Source organism: Lytechinus pictus, chromosome 8 (assembly GCF_037042905.1).
Source record: "Lytechinus pictus isolate F3 Inbred chromosome 8, Lp3.0, whole genome shotgun sequence".
Lineage (NCBI taxonomy): Eukaryota > Metazoa > Echinodermata > Echinoidea > Temnopleuroida > Toxopneustidae > Lytechinus > Lytechinus pictus.
In genome coordinates, this window is record NC_087252.1 from 2,613,009 (window position 1) to 2,636,611 (window position 23,603).

Consider the following 23,603-nt stretch of genomic DNA (forward strand, 5'->3'; position numbering starts at 1 on the left):
AAACACAACATACTGTTAACTGAACTTGAACTTACCCAGCATAAAAGACATGAAAGTTTTCAGCTCTAATAGTTTCAGTTGAATGCCCGTTTTTCTTTGGCCAAGCAAAACTAAAACCAATCTTTCAAAGTGTTGCCATTGATCCAATCATTCACAACTATGGAAATCATTCAGTGTCAAAATGTTGTGTGATTGGTGTCTACACAGTCCCTTTGTAAACAAGTTAAAGCACACAAACACTTCAGTATGCTGTGTTTATAAGCAATATGTTTATATTGCTTATAACACAGCACACATAATTTTTTGTGTGCTTGAACTCTTTGAAATGACATTGTACATAACTGTTTGCATTGATTGGATCAACCACAAATCTTTTTTTAAGAAAGGGTCCTGGGTCCTGTAAAGGGGCTTTCACAATCGCTCTTGCGATCATTTGGTCACAATATATGTTGCACACAATTGCAACGATTGTAAGCAGTCGCACCACCAATCGTGAAAGAGGCTTTATGACATAAAGCTTACCATCAGTCTTGGAGATATGTTTTTGTGATTGATTGCAAATAGTATTGTATATGATCAATCATAAAAAATGACGAATTGTTGATGCCGCTTGCTTCATCAAACAGTACCCAAGAGATTAAAGCTGCAGTCACACAAATGAAGCCGACTCAGGACTGATCAAAGCTACGATGTCATCTTGAACGGCATACCATCGGTCGGTTCGGAGTCTGTTGGTCGTTGGTGTGACTGTTGCTTTGGAGAAGGATAAGAAAATAAGGACATAACACACACTTTGTTCTGGAATGAAAGAACGATTTATTTAGCATAGAATCTCATTTTCCTGTATGGACGGAGTCTGTACAATTTGGTAGATAAATATCAACAATCTATAAATTTCAAGGTTTCTGAAAATGGAGAAGATTTTAAGGCAGTATAGGCATAGAGAGTGAGAGAACAATGGATACATTCTATGAATTTTCTTTCTTGCATAAGAATACTTGAAGTACAATAGCATATTGGTGTAAGTAAATAGTGATATTTTTCTGCAATATTGTATGTACATTCTCTTTGTATATCTTTATACACTTATGTCACTATGATAATAAATTACATTATATAAATTGTCAATATAAAATTGTTGTATTTCTTGCAATATTATTTGTGTAAAGAATACATGGTGCAGGGAAAAAATGGAAATTATTGACCCTGGTTTGACCATATTAGAAGAGTGGCATCAACCAAAAATATTTGTGTTTATCAATTTCTTTCAAAATACCTTACAAGTGATTCCAAATTGATTTTGATAAATTGTAGGAATTATTCCAAGGCACCATATTACCTTGTGACCAAACTCATTTATAGGTAATGATATGTCTCTATAGTGCTATTAAAAAGAGACCATGTCCCAATGCCCTATATCAAAGTGGAATAGCATCATCATCTAGCGAATAAATACATTATGCCCCTCTGGCTCTAGTCCGCTCTGCTGTTATGGTTGAGTGCCACCAAAGATACTCTTTAATACATTATTTTCTAAAACATTAATATTGTATAGAAAATTGGAAACAAGCCAAACTAAGAAGCAATAATATGTAAGAAAGTAGATGAAAAGCTAGAGGTTGGTTTTCACAATGTCCAGGGTTTTGCTGCAAAAAGCTTAATTGCAACAATCATTGAACATTTATTTTACGATTGATTGCATTGACCACAATGTGCAATAAATCTTGAAAAAAACAAACGCAAGACCATTATTACTAGTCTTTGTGTTACGAAACAGGTGATAATTTATATCATCTTGTAATATGTAGTAATATCCTCGAGAACAAACGGTGGACAATGTTATCAGTTCATGAATACTACCCAATCTTTCTGACATTCTAACATGGGAAACTTGGGAATGTACATGTAACTCTTGGTACTGCTACGGTCACTAATAACTTTACGAACACCGTACAAACTTTTTTTATACATACATGTTGCAATAAATGGTATGAAATCATATGTATAGTGTTTGTAAAGGTATTTGTGACTGTAGCTTCGGGAGCCATTAATCACCATTCAGGTTGTCGGATCGGACGACTTTCCCTGGTTTTGATAAAAACGGAAGAGCATTTCATCAATATTTTTTGTCCATTACTATAGTAACTGGCAGATAAAACGGGACTTGTTTGATAAAACGTCCGACAAGTCCTTTCATCAAACGTTTCTCTGGGGAGCGTTTCATCAATGTTTTTGTGTGACAAGATGTCCGATCCGACAACTTTCCAGAATTTTGATTGGCTGACAAGTACTGTTACTATGGTAACTATCGGATAAAAACGGACTTGTCAGATATGACCATGACAGTCTTTTAATGAAACGTTCCCCTGTTGTCTGACTGATAATGGTAACTGTTGGATGAAACAAACATTGTCAGATAAAACATCTGACGGGTCCTTTTCATGAGAAAGTGACTACTTTGAGTAAATACAGTGTAGTAGTGATTCAAAGCACAAAGATGATATCACCTAGTTGTTGACCGTTGACATTACGCCATGGGGTGTGTGCAGGGCCGGGTAGGGGGTACGGTATCTCCTAGTTGTTGACCGTTGACCTTACGCCATGGGGTGTCTGTGGAGCTGGAGGCTGGGTAGGGGGTAGGATGTGACCCCCTTTCCTCGAAAGCAGACCAATCTCTTCCTTCAACGCCTCAATCTCTTGGGCTTGGAGCTGCAAAGGACAGACAAGTATAACTATATCACAATTAAAGAATATAAATTGATTACATAACAGGTTATTTTTATATTGGGCAGTCACTTACCAACCAACACTGCAATTTAACCCTAACTCTCCCGGGGTATTTTGATTCTTGTCCTTCCCGGGGGGGGGCCATTATGGCCCCCCCTTAAGATCTCGGCCGCCGATCGCGCGAGCGACGCAAAAATTTGCACGCTGGTAGTGTGCGATGTAATCTACAAGGCTGTATGGTAAAATTTTCCAAAATAATGAGATTTTATTTTATATGAATTAATTATGCTAATTTATGCATAAATCATACTTTTTGCTCTAATTCACTAAATAAAGCTCCTAGAGTGCTAATTTTTGGTAAAAATATTCTTTGTAGCATTCTTAACAATCGCATTAAAAAAAAACTTCAGTTTGGAAATCAATTTCTTATGTATTTTATTGTTTTATGAATTTCTTATGTATTTCTTTGTTTTTTTACTTTTTGTTTTTTATTGTTTTTTCAATGTAAATTGTTCCAGACTTAATTCTGATCATAAACAAGGCAAAATTAATTAAGTTTAATCAGTAAAAGTAGAAATAATGATACATTTATGAATTTTGGCTAAATACACAATTTGCATTGGATTTGTACATGAAATCACGTTTATGAGCAACTTTGGGTCTGACATGCACTTACATAATGTTGCGTAATGTCGTCACCGTGTACCCGGGCGTCACAAATTTGGGCTCAAAATTTGCGCGAGACTTGAAAGTAAAAAGTCGGTGAGCGGCGAGGTCAAAAAATTTTGCGCAGCAGATATATCGCGAAAATTGTCGAGGGGGGGGGCCATAATGGCCCCCCCCGGGAGAATTAGGGTTAAACAAAAATGTGCAATAGAAACGCCATTAATTCGGTCGTTACGAATAATACTATAAAATTATATGAAGTATTTATAAAGAGATAAACCGTGTTTGTGTGTCGATGTTGAATACTCCCATTTAGGCGATGATGGTAATAATTTTGCAACATGTTTTTTGTTGATCTGTTCCAGGAAATCTCCAAAAAGTTTCCCCAACACTTTGATTATCCCCAGAGAAATGTTGGCATTTCAGATTAAAGGCAAATGGCTTGTCCGCATGTCCTATTCAACGGCACACTGATATTGGGAAGAGGAGGGGGGGTCTAAAACTTAACTAACTTTCATGACATTGATAACCATGTGATTGAACTTGCTTGGTGGTCTTGGGTATTACCGTATCATCTCTTTCTAAAAATACCCCAAACTCCAAGTAGCATCAACTACCATCAACAAAAACAACAAAATATCTCTCTTCCTCTCTTGAAATGTCACATTCCATGATCCTTTCTGCAAATTCATGTAGCGATGATGTGATGATAAGAACATTTGGCGGTCGGACTTGATATGACTGATTTGGGAATACTGCACATATTTCTGGCCTATCGGATTCTATTTTTGGAGCCGCTGAAAGACGGCACCTCCAGAAAACTTGGCTCCACTTTTAAAGGCTGGTGTTTCCAGGGATTTATTTTCAAATAAATATGTGAATGAATCATGAATGATATTCCTTCTTTCAATATATATTGCTCATATCTTATTTAAGGTGAGGTTTTCATTACCGATGATTCAACATTTGCTCTGGCAGTGAAAGCAACTCCTGCTTTACCTTCTCTAAAGACAAAGGGTTATGGTTGGGGTTTATCTGTGAATAGGTTTTCAATTCAGAATAATGTAGGAATACAGATAACAGTTGCCATAGGATTAAAGTTTGTTAAATCATCTAATTTTGGCTATGTCTGCAAATTTTGTCTGGAGCAATCTCCACCAGAGCATAATGTCTCGGAGTCATGCTTCTGGCAAAACTAAACATTTTTTTTTCAATACCCAATCTCAATAGAATTTTGATCTAAGTTATCGTAAATTTTTTCTAGCAGAGTACAGTTTAGGGCAAATGGGGAAATTGAGTGTGCAATCATCGCATCACTCGATCAAGCACCAAGGGGCACACCACAGATCTTCATCGTCGCATCGTTTCCTTTATCTCTTGATGATCCAACCAGGATAATGGGTGGATTTGAAGAGATTTCAGCCTGCTTAGTCCCATCTGTTTACTGAAATGTGAGCTTTGGGACTAAGCCAGTGCTAAATTTAGTGTTTCCCGAAGTAGTAGGGCATGGCACAGGGTTATTGCTTTCGTGTATGTGTGCCAGGAAAGATGTTTTATTATTGGGGAAGTATTAAATCTTGCTTGTCATGTCTGATTGGGGAGTGTATTGTACATGTAGCTTCGTAAAAATGAAGAAAGATTTCACACACAGGAAGTTTGGATTGAAGTACATCTTGAAAGTATGAAGATTTCTTTTTTCTCTCTATCACTTTTGTTGAATTGTTGTTTGAATGAAGAAAGATAACATACCTGTACAAGTTGTATCAAACGTTTCCTCTCTACCACATCAGCTTTCCGGCTGCCCTGGAATTCATTGCCCTATGGGAATAAAATAATGTGATAGAATGTCAAAGAATCACTCATAAACTTCAAACTTAAGCTATATATCACAATGGTACAGGCAGATGACTGAAGCCTGCATTGTGTCAACATGCCTCTTCCTTATTTCATAGAGGAAGGACATGTTACAGTACAAAACACTATGTCCCACCGATAACAGCGTGTGACATTTGCGCCAGTCCAACGGTCCAAGATGATTGGTAAAAATTGCTGTCGGCCAGTGACTTTTTAGAAATTGACCATTTTCTAAAAAAAAATTTATATTAATTGACCAAATCTTATGTTATTAAGGGAGCTGTCTTGACAAGACCTTCATGTATTTTTTTACAGCTATACATGTACCTAATTTCAATACTCTATCTATACCAATATGTATGTACATACTATTGATTTGTAAAATGTTTTTAATATTGGAATTGAATAAAGTTGAACTGAACTGAAATAGCCAAAATTTACTGGTCGAAAATGAAAAAAGATAATTAGATAATTAAATAATTAAATAATTATTGATTTACAAACCACATTACAAAACTATATACTCTATTGATGGTCCAGGTTTGTGTTTCATAAAGCTATTTGTAAGTTAAGAGTGACTTTACAAAGACTGGTTACTCTTTCTTAAGAACTAAATCAACATGCACCAATATATTAAATATCATTTAACACAAAAAAGGGTCACCAGTCGTTTGCAAAGATGCTCGTAATCTATAATCAACATTATGAAACACCCGCCAGGGCCAGTAACATGACCGTAATGGTTAATCTTGGGCAGATTGATTGTTGTGCATATTATCAATCATAAAAAGCAGCCCTAAGATCAATCGCCAAGCTTTAGGTAAAAGGGCCACAAGAATTTATCTCATTTTTCTGTTGAAGACTGAGCCCCCAATATATGTTGGATAGGGTCTATGGAATGTTAGCATAATCTCCCAGTCAATGGGAAAATATATTAGAAGTCACACCATGAAGAGCTCATGATAATAAATTAGTAAAGTTCAAACTTAAAAGCAATGTCAAATACGAACCCTGATAACACAACTTGTATTAAAAGTAAAAACAATATTATCATAAATGAGAAACAATCCATTTTTCTCATCACAAGAGTTGTCATATATGCAAGTTTTACAATCCACTGTCTATGAGAATTACAGAATTTCTTGGTCAAATTAAAATTTAAAGGGAGGGGAAGGGGTAAGAAAAGGTAAGTTGGAAGGGCAATGGTGTGAATAGCAGGAACAGACTTAGTGAACACTGTGCAATTAGTAACATCCCGTAACAAGTTAATATTGTCATTCTACATACAACCTACTTCAATCATTCATATATCATGAGTGTACATGGATGACACCTATCACTCTTCTTAATACTCCTGTCTCGTTAATAAATTCCAGATTATTGACGACTTCCTATTTTTAGAAACATTTCCAATCTTCCCCACGGTAACATTGCTGCCTCAAGGTCATGTTCACCTACATACATGTAGGAAACAACCCAAACTTTATTGGTTTTGACCCCAAACTGAACGACTAATCTTACCCCTGTATATATTCGTCGTTAAGCAATGATTACTAATTTATACCACCGACTTATGCCTCGCGTCAATGAATATCATCCTCGGCGACTATATATGGCAGAGGCATAAAAAAAAAATTATATTGGGATGTGCTGGGATGTCATTTTGAATCATTAGCATATAATCTTCTCTTCCTTCTTAGAAAGTTTGGGGTACCGGTATTGAGTTCATGTGTATAAAGTTGTTTCAAGAAGGAAAGGGCACATGAACTTTGCAAAATTTACTTTTGATTATTTATTGCTAATTGGTTACCAAGTTTCATTTAAAATGTTCATTTTGGTTGCTTTTATTATTATTTTTCTCACTTCCCATAAGCATACAAAATATGAGAACAATATTAAGAATGAAATTGTGAAGCACAAAACCAATTATTTTTAACCAAAATTTTGGAAACATAAAATCTAAACTTGAATAATTGGGTCATTAAGAAAAAAAAATCATGTATAGCACTTTCTCCAATCAGAAGCAAAATCTGAAGTGCTGTGCCTGGGGATCTTTTTATAAAGAGTTATAAATATGGCCTGAAATAAAAGGAGAAATAATAAATTATTTCATAAAGAACTTATAATCGTTGTAACAGGATTCAGCAGCCAATCAAAATCAAGGGTTTCGTGGTAATTACCATGACAAATATTTACTATAACTGAAAGTATTAATACAGAGGGACATTGGGCCTGAGCAATTAAAGGACAAACATGTCTGTGCAAAGGAAAATTTGCCAATTTTAATCAATTGTCAAAAGTGAAGTATTTGAGGGAGTGAAGAAAATTATTAATAGCAAACATAAAGTCAAGGAATTTAGTATATTACATTTAATAGACAAAATAAGAGATTTAAAAATGTCAAATTTAAGAATTACCGATTTCTGCCCAGTCTGATTTAGCATTCATTAAAAAAATTGATTGAAATAAAATTATATTGACAAATGAAATATATAAACATAGATATCAAAAGATCAAATTCAAAATAAAAATAAGTAGAAAATAAGAAATCACAATGCTGAACATGCTAAAATTGAATATTAAAATATATTTTGATATCAAAGCCATGTCACTTCAATGAAAGCACATGGGAAAATTGTCAAAATGGTAACCAGTTGCATAACGAACAGTACCATAAATATTTCTTTTCATTGTCAATGCTCACTCATGAACCCTACTTTATTGAATGTCTTTAGAAACAAGTGGTCAACCCACAAGTGTCTAAAATGTCGGTGGCAAATATACTATGAAACAAAATTTTGCAAGAGTATTGAAATAAATATCGGCAGTTCAAGCATGTGTCACCAGTCCATCATAAAACAGATGATTATATACATGTACATACATGTAAACATGTATAAAGAGGAAGTTACAATAATTTGGGTATGAAACACAACTGCCTACATTGTACGATAGCTTACATTTTTTTTCTCGTACAGAAGTGAAACTTTTAACGAAATTTCTGGAGACAAAAATTTTACAAAGCAATAACTTACAATGTACAAATAAATGGTGGAAGCCCAAATCAATAGGTGTTTACAATGCAGACTTACAAAAACAGCTACATGTTCACAAATGTGTAGTACACTGTGCCTGCTACATGTATTACTATTACAATCAAGTCCGAATGCTTCAATCATTCCCCGTAAGTTTCATTTTCTTTCCATTTTACCTCTCCCTCTCCTCTTCTTTTCTCTTTGTCCCCTCCCCCTCCCCACCATCAGCTCATTGTACTTTTATTCTCCATGTAAAACTTTAAACAGTCAAGTAAAATAAAACACTGAACTAAATTCTGCTCATGGGAGTCATGAATAAATAATAAAAGAAACAAAGAACAAAGGAAATGCTGAAACTGGGCAACACATTCTGATCATTCAACTTTAGCAATGATACTAAGAGCAAAATAATTCCAATAAAATAGCTTGCAACAATTAAAGCAACACAGCTAAATATATTGTAGAAAGATGCAACATGAGTTCCATCTATCTAAAAATATCTTACCTTTTCGCTAGGAACATCTAAGTCATACTTATTCTAATTACAGAGAGAAATAGAGATTATTTCTTCAATATCAGATATTTTAACACTGAGGGAGTTCTACTATATTTAATAGGACTGCAGAAATAAACTAAATTGTAATTAGACTATATTATACATCCACCATGGGCAAAAATTCAGATGAATAGCATCTTACGAAAAACAAATTATTCAAATTTTACGAGTAATGCAGGGGCCGCAAACAGTTTTGAAAGTGGGGGGCTGATCATGCAAAAAATCAAAATCAGATGGTAATTTCTACGTTTTCGTATACAGTTTAGGAAAAATGAGGGGCTGAAACCCCCGAAACTCCCCCCCCCCCACCCTGGTCCCTGCAACGTACATATCCTGACAACCTGATAGAGTGGAAAAAATATTTAATGTCACTTTAACTAACAGCCCTGACAAGTTAGTACCCTAGCACCTGTCAATCAGTTTCTTTTTTTCATTTCGTTTGTAATTTGCATATGTGTTGATGCTAGATCTTGGATACCATATCATGAAACTAATCACAATTAAATTATTGTCAGAAGCTAATGGGGAGATGTTGAATATTTGAGTTTTACTTGTCATGCTGGAATCATAATTTGCTCCAATGAGAAAGAGTTTTTAGTGGCTGCTTTACAGAGGTACATGTACATGTAGTCGCAAAGTACAGTTGTACATATACTCACCAGACTTGTTTGGCGGGCATCTAGTTCTTTCTCTAGGTCTGTATTCTCTCCTACCAAGAACGTGAGCTGCCGGAGACGCTCTGTGTTATCCTTGGTTAGCTCTGTTATGCGCTTCTTCTTGGCAAGGATTTTTTTCTGTGGAAAAAAAGGGATGGTGGAGAATTTGGTATAATCCTTCCATACTCAGAGAGACAACTGTTGAGTGTTTGATAGATCAGTGTCTACACAATGCAAAAGTTTCATGTTGTTAATAAAATGTCAATATCTTCAATAATACATGTATATTAACAAGTAGATAAATAGGTTCAAACTGCTTTATTGTCATCTTCATCGACACTATCATCATTATCAACATCACCACCACTAGCATTGCCATCAGCATCACCGTCATTATCACCAACACCATTATCATCACTATCATCATTACATCCACCATCTACATTATCATAATCATCATCATCACTACCACCATTTCCAGTATCATCATCATCACCAGGCAATGGCAATCATCTTTGACCACCAGCATCATCATTATCCATGCCAATAACACCATCCTCATTATCAGTATCAATGTCATCCACCAACATTATGACGACCACCTTCATCACTACAAACCGTCAAACTCCTAACATTAATTAGCATAAACCACATCTTTAAATTAAACTTGGACACCAACTAACCTCCCACTTCTGCATCTCCTGGGCGTTCTGTCCCTCATTGATCCTGATCTTCTCTTTGAGTTCCTCCACGTTACGATTCACGCCCACCGTCTCCATCTTGTCCAGGTCGACGATGCGGCCAAACTTGAGCCTCATCATATCGTTAGACTTCTCCTCCAGCTCATCGATGCGGGCCTCCATCAGCTTGCGATCCTTGATCAGCTGGACATGCTTTTGGCGATGCTCCCTAGAGAAGAAGATAGTCAAGATCCAAGTTTGATATCATTATAAGTAACATGTAGACTATCTCACTATCAAAGTCAAAGGGAACTGCCTCCCCCCTCAAAAAAATAATAATAAATATTGGTTTTGGAGCGAAGAGAAAATATCAAGCCTAATGCAGAAAATTACATTGAAATTGAAATATGTAAAAACAATACATTTCAAAGTTTCCCTTATTTTAAAGAAAAAGTTATACGCACAATAGGAAGATTGCAAATGGGAACACTAATGATGTCTTTTTCTCTGTTTTTTTTTCTTTCTTTTTGGGAGGGGGTATTTTGTTGTATGAATTAAAGTTTGAATTAATCGATTGAATCACAATGGGTTACGATAATGGCAATTCCACATAATCAGTGAGGAATCTAACTTTGTTTCACATCGTAAGGAGTACAAATTTGAAATATTCCATATTTAAGAAAATTTGATCTCTCTGACTCCTTTCTTCTCCCTCCCCAATTCTATACTGTACAAACTCACTTGTAATGTCGTCGCTGGGCACTCTTCTCTTCCTTCAATTCCCTGATCCGTTGCTGCAGTCTTCTAATGGCTTGGTTGGTGAATACTAGACACTGGCTAAGGTCTTGGGGAACAGAGCCGTTGACTACATGCTCAACCTGGTGAAGCCTTAGGGTCACTATCACATCAAGTTCATTCAGCTTCTGTTGTTTTTCAAGCTATAAAGTAAAGAAAAACATAGTATCTTATCATCAATGTTCATGAACTGTTCACAAGTTACCTAATGAATTATACTGTTAACCTTCAGAGGGTAGAAGAGTTGATATAGCGAATTGATTGGGAATGTTTGTTACATTTCGGTAAAGACTAGGCAGTAACTTAGGTTCTGCAGAACTGAGCTGTTGACTACATGTTTAACATGGGGCACATTTCATGAAACAAATAGTAAGTGATTATCATGATTTGTTATAAGTTACTGAAAACCTTGTGTCTGACTGGCTTGGAGCATAATTGTCAGTGAGAATTACTGACAAGATCTTTCATGAAATGCTCTGGTCATAAAGCCTCATGGGTCACTAGCTGTTTGAAGACATTGAAATTTGTGAGATACTTCCTATTTTTGAGCAAGCGCCATGAGCGCCCAGCTGAGGCGGATACCGGCGCTTTACAAGAACCCATAATCATCAGCTGCTCAAAGTCAGCTCCTGCTATTTTGAAGCCATTCTCAAAGATCTTCTGATTTGCTCCCAGCAAATTTGTCTGTGAAAATCAGCGACTGTTTGTTATAAGCAACTGAAATCCTTAGATTTGAATGGTTCAGAGCGTTATAACCACTTGTTTAATGAAATGTTTCACCGGATGAAGTCTCAGGGTTCGCAAACTCACCTGGAACTGTTCAAGGTCAGCTTCTGCTGTCTTAAGACCATTCTCAATGATCTTTTGTTTCTTGGTGAAGGCATCAGTCTCTTTCTTCAGAGCTTCGGCCGTCTTCTTCTCCTCAGCCATCAGCTCCTCAATGTCAAGTCGCTTCTCACGGAGAGCACAGGTATTATCAAACAGTGCCTGAGGATAGATAGAAAGAAATTGTGCATGTATAAACAAATTCATCTTCTTGTCCATTGCATCAAGAAATTTCAGTCACAATCACAATGGCTTCCAGCAATTTATACCTTATTCAAATGTCATCAGCATCATTCATGCTAATAAGTCTATCTGAGCTTAAACATTGTTAATTCTTTCCGCTTTAGCTTTTACCTCACAACATTGACATTAAAATATTAATATAATCAATGAAATCACACTTTGGTAATGAGATTGGCATGATGTACTTCTACATTTTCTTATCCAGGTTCATAGATCTGTGTCTTTGATATCTTCCGTAAAAGGTGGTCTCTACCTTTTCTTCCACCACAGCTGGCACAAGAAATCTAAATGCAGTCTGTCGTAATGTGACTTTAGGATTTAGGATTGCAAAGCGCATACTGTCGCGACAGAGAGTGCAAGAAATTATGACCATCACCATCCTCATCATCACTAATCTCTTAGTCTTACCTGATCACAGCCAGGAGGACAGACTGAATCATCCAGCTGCTCTTCTCCTGATTCGTCATCATCGCTTGACCAGTCAGACTCATCATCGGAGCTTTCATCACTCTCCTCATCAGACTCTGTACATATGACATTTGAAATCAATTCAGGTTTAGTAACACATCTATAACTAGATGCAGTCAAAATTTATGTCTCCACCATTGCCATACCAAGAACATAAACACAACTAATTTCTAAAATTTCAAATAGTTACCTCAATGACTCTTGATCTCATGTCCTCTAAAAACAAACAGATCAATGCCATACATATATGCATACTTCAGCAAAGTTTTAAGGTAATGCAATAAATCAATGTCAGTTATCTACATTATAAGGGGGATGTTTCATAAAGATTTAAGTATAACTTAGAGTCGCACTAAAATGCCGACGCATACATGATATGCAGCGCGTTATCTTATTGATCAATACGCAGTAGTGTGCATCCTCCTAATAGCATGACTTGACCAATGCAGTCATGCCATTTATACCACACGCAACTAGGCATCTTAAGTGCGACTTTAAGTAATACTTTTGTGAAACACCCCCCAGAAGCACAATTCAAGAAGCCTTTTACCAGTTCAGTGACAACTTTTCAAACCTTCTGTAATACTCCATCTGATTGGCTAAGGGTAAATTACATGTATTGAAATGTCTGTAACATACCTCCTTCCGTCTTGGTTTTTTTCTTGGCCCTCTTGATTTTCTTCTTAAAGACTTTGGTCAGAAATTCCTGGAATTTGTTATTCTCTCCTAGAGATGACTGGAAGGTGGCATAGAGGGCCTTCTCTTTCTCACTCAGCTTCTCGATGTCTTTCCGTTTTAAATCTAGCTTCAACTGGCATTCAACCACCTTTACAGGAACGAGTAAATATGTATCAAGTTAAATACAAATATCACTAAATACACAGACAAGTAGTTTCATTTGTTTCCTTCCATTTAAGTATATTGCTGTACTTAAGTTTTAATTTGCTCTGTAAACTTTGAAACTTTTTTTCCAGTTTTTCCCCCATGACAAAAATATGTATCATGATCTCCCTGAACAGGTAGGATTGCAATTGTTTATCCTTTTTAAATTCAATGAAGCACTTCCTTATACTGTAGTCTCTTCACAAACAAAAATATTATATTATTCACACAAGTACATTGCACTTAGAAAAAAAACCATGAATGTGGGACATCATTGGCTCTCTAATATGCCTACATGTACATTATGAATATTGTGAAAAAAAAAAAAAAATCTGAAATGTCATAACATTGTTTTTTTACATCCGATTTTGATGAAATTTTCAGAATTAGGCTAATCTGATTTTAGAAATCTCTTTTTTATGGGGTAAACTTAGCCTTTAAAGAACAGTCAATGCAAAAGCAATGTACACAATAAAATTTTCTAAGCTATTTCATGCAAGTAATGCCATTGAGAGTAAGCATACCTTTGCCTGCATATCTGAGCGTTCCTTGATCTTCACATCCACCTTGGCTGCTAGGACATTCTCTCGTTTCTCAAACTCCTTCAGGAGCTGTAACTCTTCAAATAGAGTCACACGCCTAGAATAGAAAAGAAAAAACATGCAGAAAGTTTATCTCAAAACCTTGGAACTATTGGATTACAGCCTAAGGTAGATTCAATGAGCATGGTTATGAATGCTACATATACCATTTATAAATCATCATCATCACCATCATCATCATCACTATCATCATCACAATCACTATCACCATCATTAGCATCATCACCATCACGATATCCATTATGCTACCATCATCACCAGTAGGATAAGAAAATAATTAATCAGAAAAAAATTGATGAGAAAAACTTTACCTCAGATCAGCATTCTTGAGGTCCACATCCTGGTTGAACTTCTCATGACGGAGGAGACGAAGCTCGGCGTCAAAGTTGGTAACGAGCTCCTCGACGCGTCCCAACAGCTGATCTTGCCTATAAAGCATGTCTATCAAATGGACCTCCTTCAGCTGGTATTCCAGTGGGGAGAGAAGGGAAGGGTCGGTGGGGATAGGAGTCACCAGGTTGGTTCCACTGCGGTAGGACATGGCAGACTTGCGCATCGGGTTAGGGCCTTTTGTGTCTGCTTTCTATAATGGCAAAAGAAAAAAAAATCACATTTGCTTGTAGGTTCTATGACGGAAGCTTAAATATTAACTTTGAAAGTGTTCATAGGAATGCATTTAGGAATAGTATCACTACATGTATATAAGAGAAATTGTATTAATATCACACTGGAACCCGTAATTATAAGCAAAGGAAAACTAGAAACACAAAACAAACAAAAACAGGAATAAATATCTCAAGAAAACAGAGCATTTGTATAGTACGTTTCACAGTACACCATGTATCTTTCTTGGGCAAAGCATTGGCATTGTTTTTTTTCTCCGCCGTGCATAAGGTAAAGTTTTTTATCAAAATCCTGATGTTATTTTCAAGCTCAGAAATGGTAATAAACAAAAGTAAAATTTGTTGCTGTATGATTTGCAGAAATGAGGCAAAACAAAACTATCCCAACCAATGTCAGTTCGTGTACAGGAGACATAATGAGGTTGCAAGTAGATTTTGGGTTCCAAAATCGATCATAAATCTGGAAAACAATTACAGATTTGCATGTGATTGTATGGCACCATTTGATAAAAAGTTGATATAATAGCATGTCAACTACCATGACAACAGTGAAGATTCTGCTTTCTGATTGGCTCTTCCAATGAAAGTTGACATTCCAGCAAGAGTTGCTATCATAGCAACTTTTTATGACATGGGGCCCTATGGTCCGTTTCATAAAGCTGGTCGTATTAAGTTAAGAGCGACTTTAAGAACGACTGGCGATCCTTTCTTGTGGTAAAGAATATTGAACATTAACGTTCATTGGTGATTATTTAGAGCATAATAAATGATCATCAGTCGTTCTTAAAGTCTCTCTTAACTTACAAACAGCTTTATGAAACACCCAACTGATCTCCTTTTTCAACAGGGGGTAACAATTATTTCATTTGCCATAGTTATAATATTATTGATGTATCAAATGTATATTTCCAATTGATCATTAATATTTTCTTGCAACACTCTGTAGTGATAAAAGATAACTACCAATACTTTAACAGTATTAAAGTTTGAGAACTAACCTGGGTTGGGGCGTTACCCCCTCCCATGCCTCCAAAGCCCCCTCCGAATCCTCCTCCCTCGCCCCCGGTGATCTTTGCTAGCTCCTTAGCCTTCATCTCCTCTCGGAATTTCATCAAGGAATCGCGGGTGTATTCATACTTCCTGCAAATAACAAAGGTAATGTGAAACTGTTATTGCATGCAAAAGAAATTACTTGATAAGGAAAACACAAATCGAACCCACGCCCCTCAGATTGAAAGACGAGGCTCAACCACTAGACCACGACGCCCCCACTCAAAATATACAGAATATATGAGTATATTGGTTGTCGGATTGGAAATGTTTCGTTGATTTATAATTGACCTTGAAGCACAGGTTTTTTACTGTAATTACCAGTAAGTGTCGAATAAAACAGACTTTGTCGAATGACACTGGTGGTCATTTACTAATACATAAAACAAATATTTTGATTTGAGAAATTATAATATTCAGCTTTATACATACATACATACATGAGAGATTGTGATTGACTCCACATTTCAACGTGCAAACTGTTTCTAATCAATTCCAAGTCTATTGTATCTAAAGTTTTGTTACATGTATCCTCTAATAAACACATTGGTGATGGTGTGTGTGTGTGTAGGGTATTAAAAAGTGAAGATCTTTGAAATGCAGAATATATTCATGTATATGAATTTAAACATTAATATCACACAACAAATAATGAATAATTCAATAAAAAGGAAAAAAAATGAAATCATATAGCTAAGAATCTGAATAGTCCCTGTGAAACCATAAAAGGGTGATAATGCTTGAGAAATATGGAAATGTAAATAATTAATGCATTTTGACAACGTGTGATTACATTTCAGAAGACATACATAGACATACATCCTAGGACAATGTGCAACTAATACTACTAAATCATGTCGAATTTTAGTCCTTTTTGATGGACTAATAAAATGCCAACAGCGGTGCTGGTACTAAATTTTATTGCCACTTAACAATACATGAACGAGCTATTTCCCATAACTAAAGAGTTTTACATCAATTACGCACAGCTGCTCATAAAGGTTAACATGTAAAACAATGTATTTCTTGAGTAGAAGAAATAACCAGTTGTCTCACGATGTAGCAAACGTAGTGGGAAAGCGACGTTTCGTCTGCAAGCTGCTAGACTTCGTCAGGCAATGAGCAAAGACGCTGCTGCGCACGGGTTATATAGCGTCGGGAGCTATTGTCTGGCTCCACTCGGGCGTGAGCCGCGCTGTGATTGGCCGATGCCGCTGGCCAATCAGGGTCCGCGCTGGTGCTTGGTACCCGCTGGAGCGTGCACCGCGCGCTGTGACTGGCCGATACAGCCGGCCAATCAGCATCCGCGCTGGTGTCAGGCACCCGCTGGTGAGGGCGCCGCGCGCTGTGAACGGTGGATGCAGTATGCCGTCGGATGGTACATGTATATGTAGGTAACCATTCATCAGGGATCTCAATGCCGCTGTCCCTGTTGATATTACTCGGGTGCAAACGGATCTGTATCGCTTCCTTAATGCGCCGTGTATACCAATGCTTATCATTAGCAATGCAGCTGACCTCATCCCAGTTAGGTGGATGATCGGAGTCCCAAGCATGTTCTGCAACAGCAGAGTTATCAGTGCGCCTAAGCCGAACATCGCCGTCGATGTTCCTTCATGCGTTCCCCCACAGGTCTACCAGTCTCACCGATGTAGACTTTGTCACGTCGAGCATGGGATCTTATAAACAACCCCATCGCGTCTGTCGGGGATCGGGCGGTCTTTCGGACAGACCAGCTGGCTGCGGATGCTGTCGGACTTGAATATAACTCGGATGCCATGCTTCTCCAAGCGCCGGCGGAGAAGATGCGCGATACCATCATCAAACGGGATTACTATAGCGGATTTAAATTGCGTAGGCTGTTCGGACGGAGCGCTCTTCTTCTTAGCGACGCGGTTAACGAAGGAGCGCGGGTAACCGTTAGAAATAAGAGCCGAGGTGATGTGTTGCTTCTCTGTAGCTGTGCACTGGGGCTTAGTAACGATGCGTGAAGCTCTGTCATAAAGACACTTCACTACCCCGCGCTTAACGGACTTTGGGTGATGCGAATCATAAGCAATGTACTGATCGGTGTGCGTGGGCTTCCTGTATACGGTTGTGTACAATCGGCCGCTGGTGTCACGGTGCACCATAGTGTCTAGAAAGGCAATGTGCTCGTTGCACTCCATCTTCATGGTGAAACGGATGGATGGCTGCTGCGAATTCATGTGGCTCAAAAGGTCATTGGCGGTGGATCTATGCGTGATAATAAACGTGTCATCTACGTATCGCTTCCAAAATATAGGGGCGCAGTCGGGCGGGCAAATACTCAGTGCGCGTTCCTCAAAAGCTTCCATGAACAGGTTAGCGATCACTGCGGAAACAGGGCTGCCCATGGCGGCTCCTTCTTGCTGTTCGTAGAAATTGCCGGCAAACATGAAATACGTAGATTGCAAAACAAAACTCAAAAGCTCAGTTACCTGGGCCGGAGATAACTGTGTGCGCTCGGGTAGACTCTCATCACGTTCGAGTCTGCTTAGTGCGACCTTGCATGCGGCGTTGATGGGTACATTGGTAAACAATGACACCACATCAAATGAAACCAAGACCTCATGTTCCTGTATGGTTTCGCTGCGCAGGAAATCAACAAACGATGCGGAGTTATGGACAGCATGTCCATTGGAACCGACTAAGGGAGCAAGAATATCAGCGAGATACTTAGACGTGTTGTAAGCAAACGAACTCACACATGATACAATTGGACGGAGCGGAATGTCAGCTTTATGGATTTTAGGTAGTCCATAGATCCTGGGCGGTTGCTTCTGCGACGGTTTTAGCTTACGGTAGGTAGAATCATCAATGTCACCATTCTTGTGAAAGCCGCGAAGAATAGTGGAAAGCTTGCGGGAGAGGCGATCGGTCGGGTCCTTCCCGATAGCGCGATAGGTGCCAGATTCAATTAACTCGGACATCTTGGCGCGGTAGACATCGGTGTCCAGAATAACACTGGCGCGGCCTTTGTCTGCTGGTAAAATCATAATAGACTCGTCTTCCTTGAGCGATTTCAAGGCTTTGCGCATGCCGGGAGTAATGTTAGGTTTAGGCGGTTCGGCGGAGGAGAGGATAGCATTTATCTCTCTTCTTACGGAGCCGATGGTCTCGGCATCAAGCGAACGGATGGAGGATTCAACCTTTGCAACAATCTCGGTAGCGGGAACACGCTTCGGGGCTACTGAAAAGTTAAGTCCCTTGGCGAGCAGCGCACTCTCATCAGAAGTCAGTTTGCGTTTAGACAAATTGACGACCCGAGAGTTAGTATCGGCACATATGGAAACATCCTTACCCTCTGAACTAATCTTGCGATACTTATCCTGTTGTCGGGACTTGCACTTCTCAAATTCGTAGCGGTAGATATTGTCGAAAAGCTCGAGAGCACTGTTGTAGTGCTCTTCGGCGAGCGCGGAACGGACAACGGTAGTACTGGACTCAATCTCGGCGCGGATAGACTTAAGAGTCATGCGGGTGAGGCGGATTCTTTCGCGGAGGAAAAGGCGGGAAGTCCTCTCGGCGATGATGCGTGCTGACTTGGTGGGTACTGGCGGGCGAACTCTAAGATCTATCGGGATAACGGTGTTCTTGATGCAACGGGTTAGGAAGGTGAGATGGTTAGAAAATCTCGCGAGTTTCTTCGAGCAGCGTTCGTGTCTTTGGACAAGCCTAAAGGCAGGGCTCAACACACTGATATATATTTCATATTGATGTGTTGACAATAAAAAAGAGAGTCATTACGTACATGAATAACATGTACAATGCAAAATAACTTGTATCTATTCCTACATCTACATGAACTCATAAAATATGGGGTGTAGTGTATGCTGCATAGATATATTAATGTGACATGCTTAGGATAGATATTGTATATGGGGACATGGATGTATGTTTAATGTGTGTGTTGATATACCCTGTTTTTGGAGGACTCTTGAGGAAAATTTCCTTAAATTTAACCTTTTGATTAAATTCAAGGAGAGTTTCGCGAGAGCAGTCTAATTTCCTTAAGGAAGAAAGAAGAAATTGGAAAATTACTTAAGAATAGCTTAAAATACATTGGGCATTTTCATTCTTTAAACTGTTTAAATTGTTGAGACAGGATCAATATTGCCTAAACTAGAAAGAAATGAAATTATTCTCTAAACATGATTAAAGAAACAAGATTCAATTACATCACCTATATTTGGCCTATAGTATAAGCATTGCAGTAATGTTTTTTTTTAAACTGAACAAGAAAGTATTGTAGAATTAAAAGATATACATCAAGAATGGGATAGGGCAGTAATCTTATCAGCGGAAATTGGGCATATAAAAGTACTTTTATTTTGTTTATACTTTGTTTATGTGCCTTTGAAAATTATTATCTATAAATAATGAATTATTCAATTTAATTATTTAATTTCAAATATATTATATGATGATTAAGCCCATTTCATAAGGATTGAAATAAAAAAAAAAACAGGTTTTTGACTACATGAAAATATTTTATAACGTCTCTGCACGTGCTGACATTGGGCACATCCTTTACTCACTTATCAAAATAAACCAAAACATAAAAAAAACAATCTTTAAATTTATGCTAAAAAAAAGGAAAAAAATATCACAAAACCTTACTTCAGCTGAAAGCAATATGTCCAACACTTACTTTTCTGGGACCTCAAATGGGTGGAGAACTGGTAGCTCTGGGACCGGTTTCTTCTGATCATCCTTGAGACTGGACTGGATATCGTCTAGCTCCTCCAGGATCTTCTTAATCTCCTGGATCATAGACACCTTCTTGTCCCTGAGTCGGATCACCCGCCGATTGATCTGCATCTTATAGGTGTGGATCTGGAGGAGGGAGACAGAGAGAACGTCTTTTGATTCCATTCTCTTGAGCTTAATTTTCTTACTCAAGGTTTTTTTCATGAATTGTATATTTAAAGGTATTGTATTATCAGAACAAATTGTGCAGGTGCCGAGTGGTTAAAGGCGTCTGACTAGAAACATGAAAGTCAAGGGTTTGATTCCTGGCCAAGGAACTTATGCCAATGAGCAAGGCATTTTATCTACAATGCTCTTTTATCCTACATTCAAATAAATGGAAATGCAGCAATGTTCAATCTGCATCTAATGGGTATAGATCTGGACAACAGAGAGTGTGTGGGTGTAAAAGAGAACTAGGATTTGAACCTACGACTCTGAATGAAAGGCAAAGGTCAGTACCACTAAAACTCTGAGCTGACACTAGCTCAGAGTTCTATTAGAGTTGCGAAATGATTTATGTTTCGTGTCTTCAAATTTCAAGAAAAATCAATAGGCCTACATACCAATTCTTCTAGAGTGAGAAGCTGATTGCGTTTCTTGAGAGCATTCATGCGAAGGTGTTCAGGGACAACATAGTCTTTGGCCGTCTTCAGCTTGAAGTCGCCCATGTGGTCCTGAGCCTCCTTGATGGCTAAGACATCAGCTGGATCTTCATAGTCTTCAGGAGGCTTGCTCTTATTCAGCTCATTCCACTGCAAGGAAAGCAAGATTACATTGCTTGAAATATGATTCCAATAAAACATTGATACATGATTTTATTTTAGGCTTATTTCACATTCTTAAAGAAAAAGTTGGATGTGAATCTGAATCAAACAAAAATATGTCAAAAGGCAATTCTGATTTATTATTTTTTGCTATATAATTCAGCTAAGAATTTTGTTTCTTGTGAGGCAGTGAAATTCAAGATAACCAGTTTTTATCAACATTACTACTCAATTATTTCCCAATTTGTCAGGTCAAGGGCAACAACCCTGATGGAGTCATGTAGATTTGTGTTTGTGAGCTCAACACATAATCAATCCATGGGCAGATACATGTATATCTACAATCTAGCTGGAGTTTGATCATCATGGCTGTTTCAGAAATTTTCGCTTCTATCCTTAAGAAGCAATGATGGTTATTTGTAACTCTACCATGTATTTTTCTAGTGCCAATACTGGGCCATTGTGTCATCTTTTGTCATCTATTACAAAAAAAATCTGAATATGTGGGAAACCAAACTCCCTCTCCGTGTTTCAAGTACATAGACGGACTCCATTTTCCTTCCCTTTGCTAACCTTGTTGCACTTCCCAGTATTTTTCTCCATATTGATTGTTGTATTATATTCTAAGTTTTTTTTTCTGTATAGTAAATTCTATTGCCCTGCATTTTCTCATAGAGAAATATCCTGGGCGTATATTGTATTCCTTTAATGTGCAGATTTGCAAATAAAGTGATATATAACAAATATAATGTGAGTTACCAGAAAATACTAATTTACTGTAAAGGGAGTCACAACAACAAAATTCATGTACCTGCAATAAACTGTGCAAAAGATAAATGCGTTGATTGCTAATAAACCAGAAAATGGGTTTGCAAACAAATGACGATTGCAGGTAATTTACATGTATGCTGCTTCCTGTATATATATCATATTGCACATATCAACTTATTGATAATAAGTCTCATAACACCAGGCCTTGGTCAAGAATGATGTGAACAATTTCAATCTCACCTGCTTAGCTCTGGCCATTCTCTTCTGCTTGACCTTTTCAGCCTTCTGAAGGGCTTTGTTGACCTTCTCACCTAGTCTACCGGTCAGCACTGTGGCCTTCTTGGTCTGGGTACCAGGAACAGTCCCAGAATCGATTTCAGTTTCACTGACCTTAGCTGAACCTGATAGTAAGATTATGATAAATGGTGAATAAGTGAGAAGAATTGGGAGGCAAATTTGGTTGCTGATCTGTTCAAAGTTTGTATCTCAAAATTGAAGAAAAAAAAAACAGATCCATAAAAATGCTAGAATAAAAACAAAAAACAAATTTCAGACAATATAACAATGCCACTATTGCTATTTTCCTTAAATACAGTTTTTTTCTGAGCTATCCTGAAAATTTAAAATTTGAGATGCAAGGTTTCAATAGTCCAGTGAAGTTCAAATATAAATAATAATGATTGTGGGCAATTCCATAGGTTGGTGGACATGAGCTCAATGTGTCTTTGTACATATAGCCCATCTGAACCGTAACGTGAGTAACCACTTTATCTGCACCCCTTGTAAAAACCATGTGTTCTTTATTTTTTTAATTATATACAAATTTGTCTCCCTAATATACTTCTTTGAATTGGATATAATCAACTTTCATAAAAGCCTTGCATGAGGACACTTTTCACTTATGTCCACTTTTCATTTTCTGCATGTCCAAATCATGTAACATGAGTAACAGACACATTTGAAAGATTTGCCAGGAGCATAATGAAATTTCCCAAGTTTTGTTTTTATACAAAGGATAGTCAGACTGCGTACTATGTTGTGATAAAGAGATGTTTAGTTCCTATCAATAATAATGGAGTTACAGCTCCAAGTATGAGTCAAGGTGTCTCCAAATGTAACGTGAGTAACCGTGGAATAGCCCTTGTACAGAATGTCTTATTGCAAACAGAGTTAATGAAATATTTACCGGTAGTCATTTTTTCAAAATAACTACTTTTCCTAATAAAACTTAACAGCTGCACATTCAACACATTATCACCCCCACCATTGTCATCATCATCTTCATTGTTGTCATCATCATCATCAATCACCATCATCATCACCATTAACCTACCAGGCATCAGCTGATCTCTTGTCGGGTCCCTGGATAGGGTTTTCTCTGAGACCATGGTCGCCTTTCGACTCCACTCCTCTTTCTGCAGAAGGAAGTCCTTGCTGAGCTCTGCTGTCCGATAGGTAGCGACCTGATGGGAAGACCTGACTGCTACCACCACGATGCGCTCACACTCTAGTTCATCCGTGAATCTGTAAGGAGACAAAATGGATCATGAAATACATGCATACATAGAGAGAGAGTTGTGTAATATTGCTGACTGCAAAAAGTAGTAAAATTAACATCAATTCCTGAACTTTT

The 23,603-nt window shown here is 37.6% G+C and overlaps 1 protein-coding gene across 6 annotated transcripts in view; it reads right to left on the reverse strand.

The window, feature by feature from the left end:
• Positions 1-792: 792 nt before the first annotated feature.
• The window catches only part of LOC129266418 (cilia- and flagella-associated protein 44-like), a 50,067-nt gene continuing 27,256 nt past the window's right edge, over positions 793-23,603 (reverse strand). For 3 of the 6 annotated variants that reach the window (XM_064103360.1, XM_064103361.1, XM_064103359.1), the window contains exons 20-35: positions 23,304-23,494; positions 22,211-22,371; positions 20,999-21,187; positions 20,335-20,519; positions 15,611-15,752; positions 14,301-14,572; positions 13,912-14,026; positions 13,145-13,331; positions 12,446-12,561; positions 11,780-11,956; positions 10,916-11,112; positions 10,178-10,403; positions 9,498-9,632; positions 7,665-7,679; positions 5,143-5,211; positions 793-2,709 (exon numbers count right to left, since the gene is read on the reverse strand). In XM_064103360.1, the coding sequence (XP_063959430.1) occupies positions 2,575-2,709; positions 5,143-5,211; positions 7,665-7,679; positions 9,498-9,632; positions 10,178-10,403; positions 10,916-11,112; positions 11,780-11,956; positions 12,446-12,561; positions 13,145-13,331; positions 13,912-14,026; positions 14,301-14,572; positions 15,611-15,752; positions 20,335-20,519; positions 20,999-21,187; positions 22,211-22,371; positions 23,304-23,494 (2,512 nt within the window). In that variant the 3' untranslated portion in view covers positions 793-2,574. The remainder of the gene's footprint in view (positions 2,710-5,142; positions 5,212-7,664; positions 7,680-9,497; positions 9,633-10,177; positions 10,404-10,915; positions 11,113-11,779; positions 11,957-12,445; positions 12,562-13,144; positions 13,332-13,911; positions 14,027-14,300; positions 14,573-15,610; positions 15,753-20,334; positions 20,520-20,998; positions 21,188-22,210; positions 22,372-23,303; positions 23,495-23,603) is intronic. The other 3 variants (XM_064103363.1, XM_064103364.1, XM_064103362.1) reach the window with 1 other exon arrangement.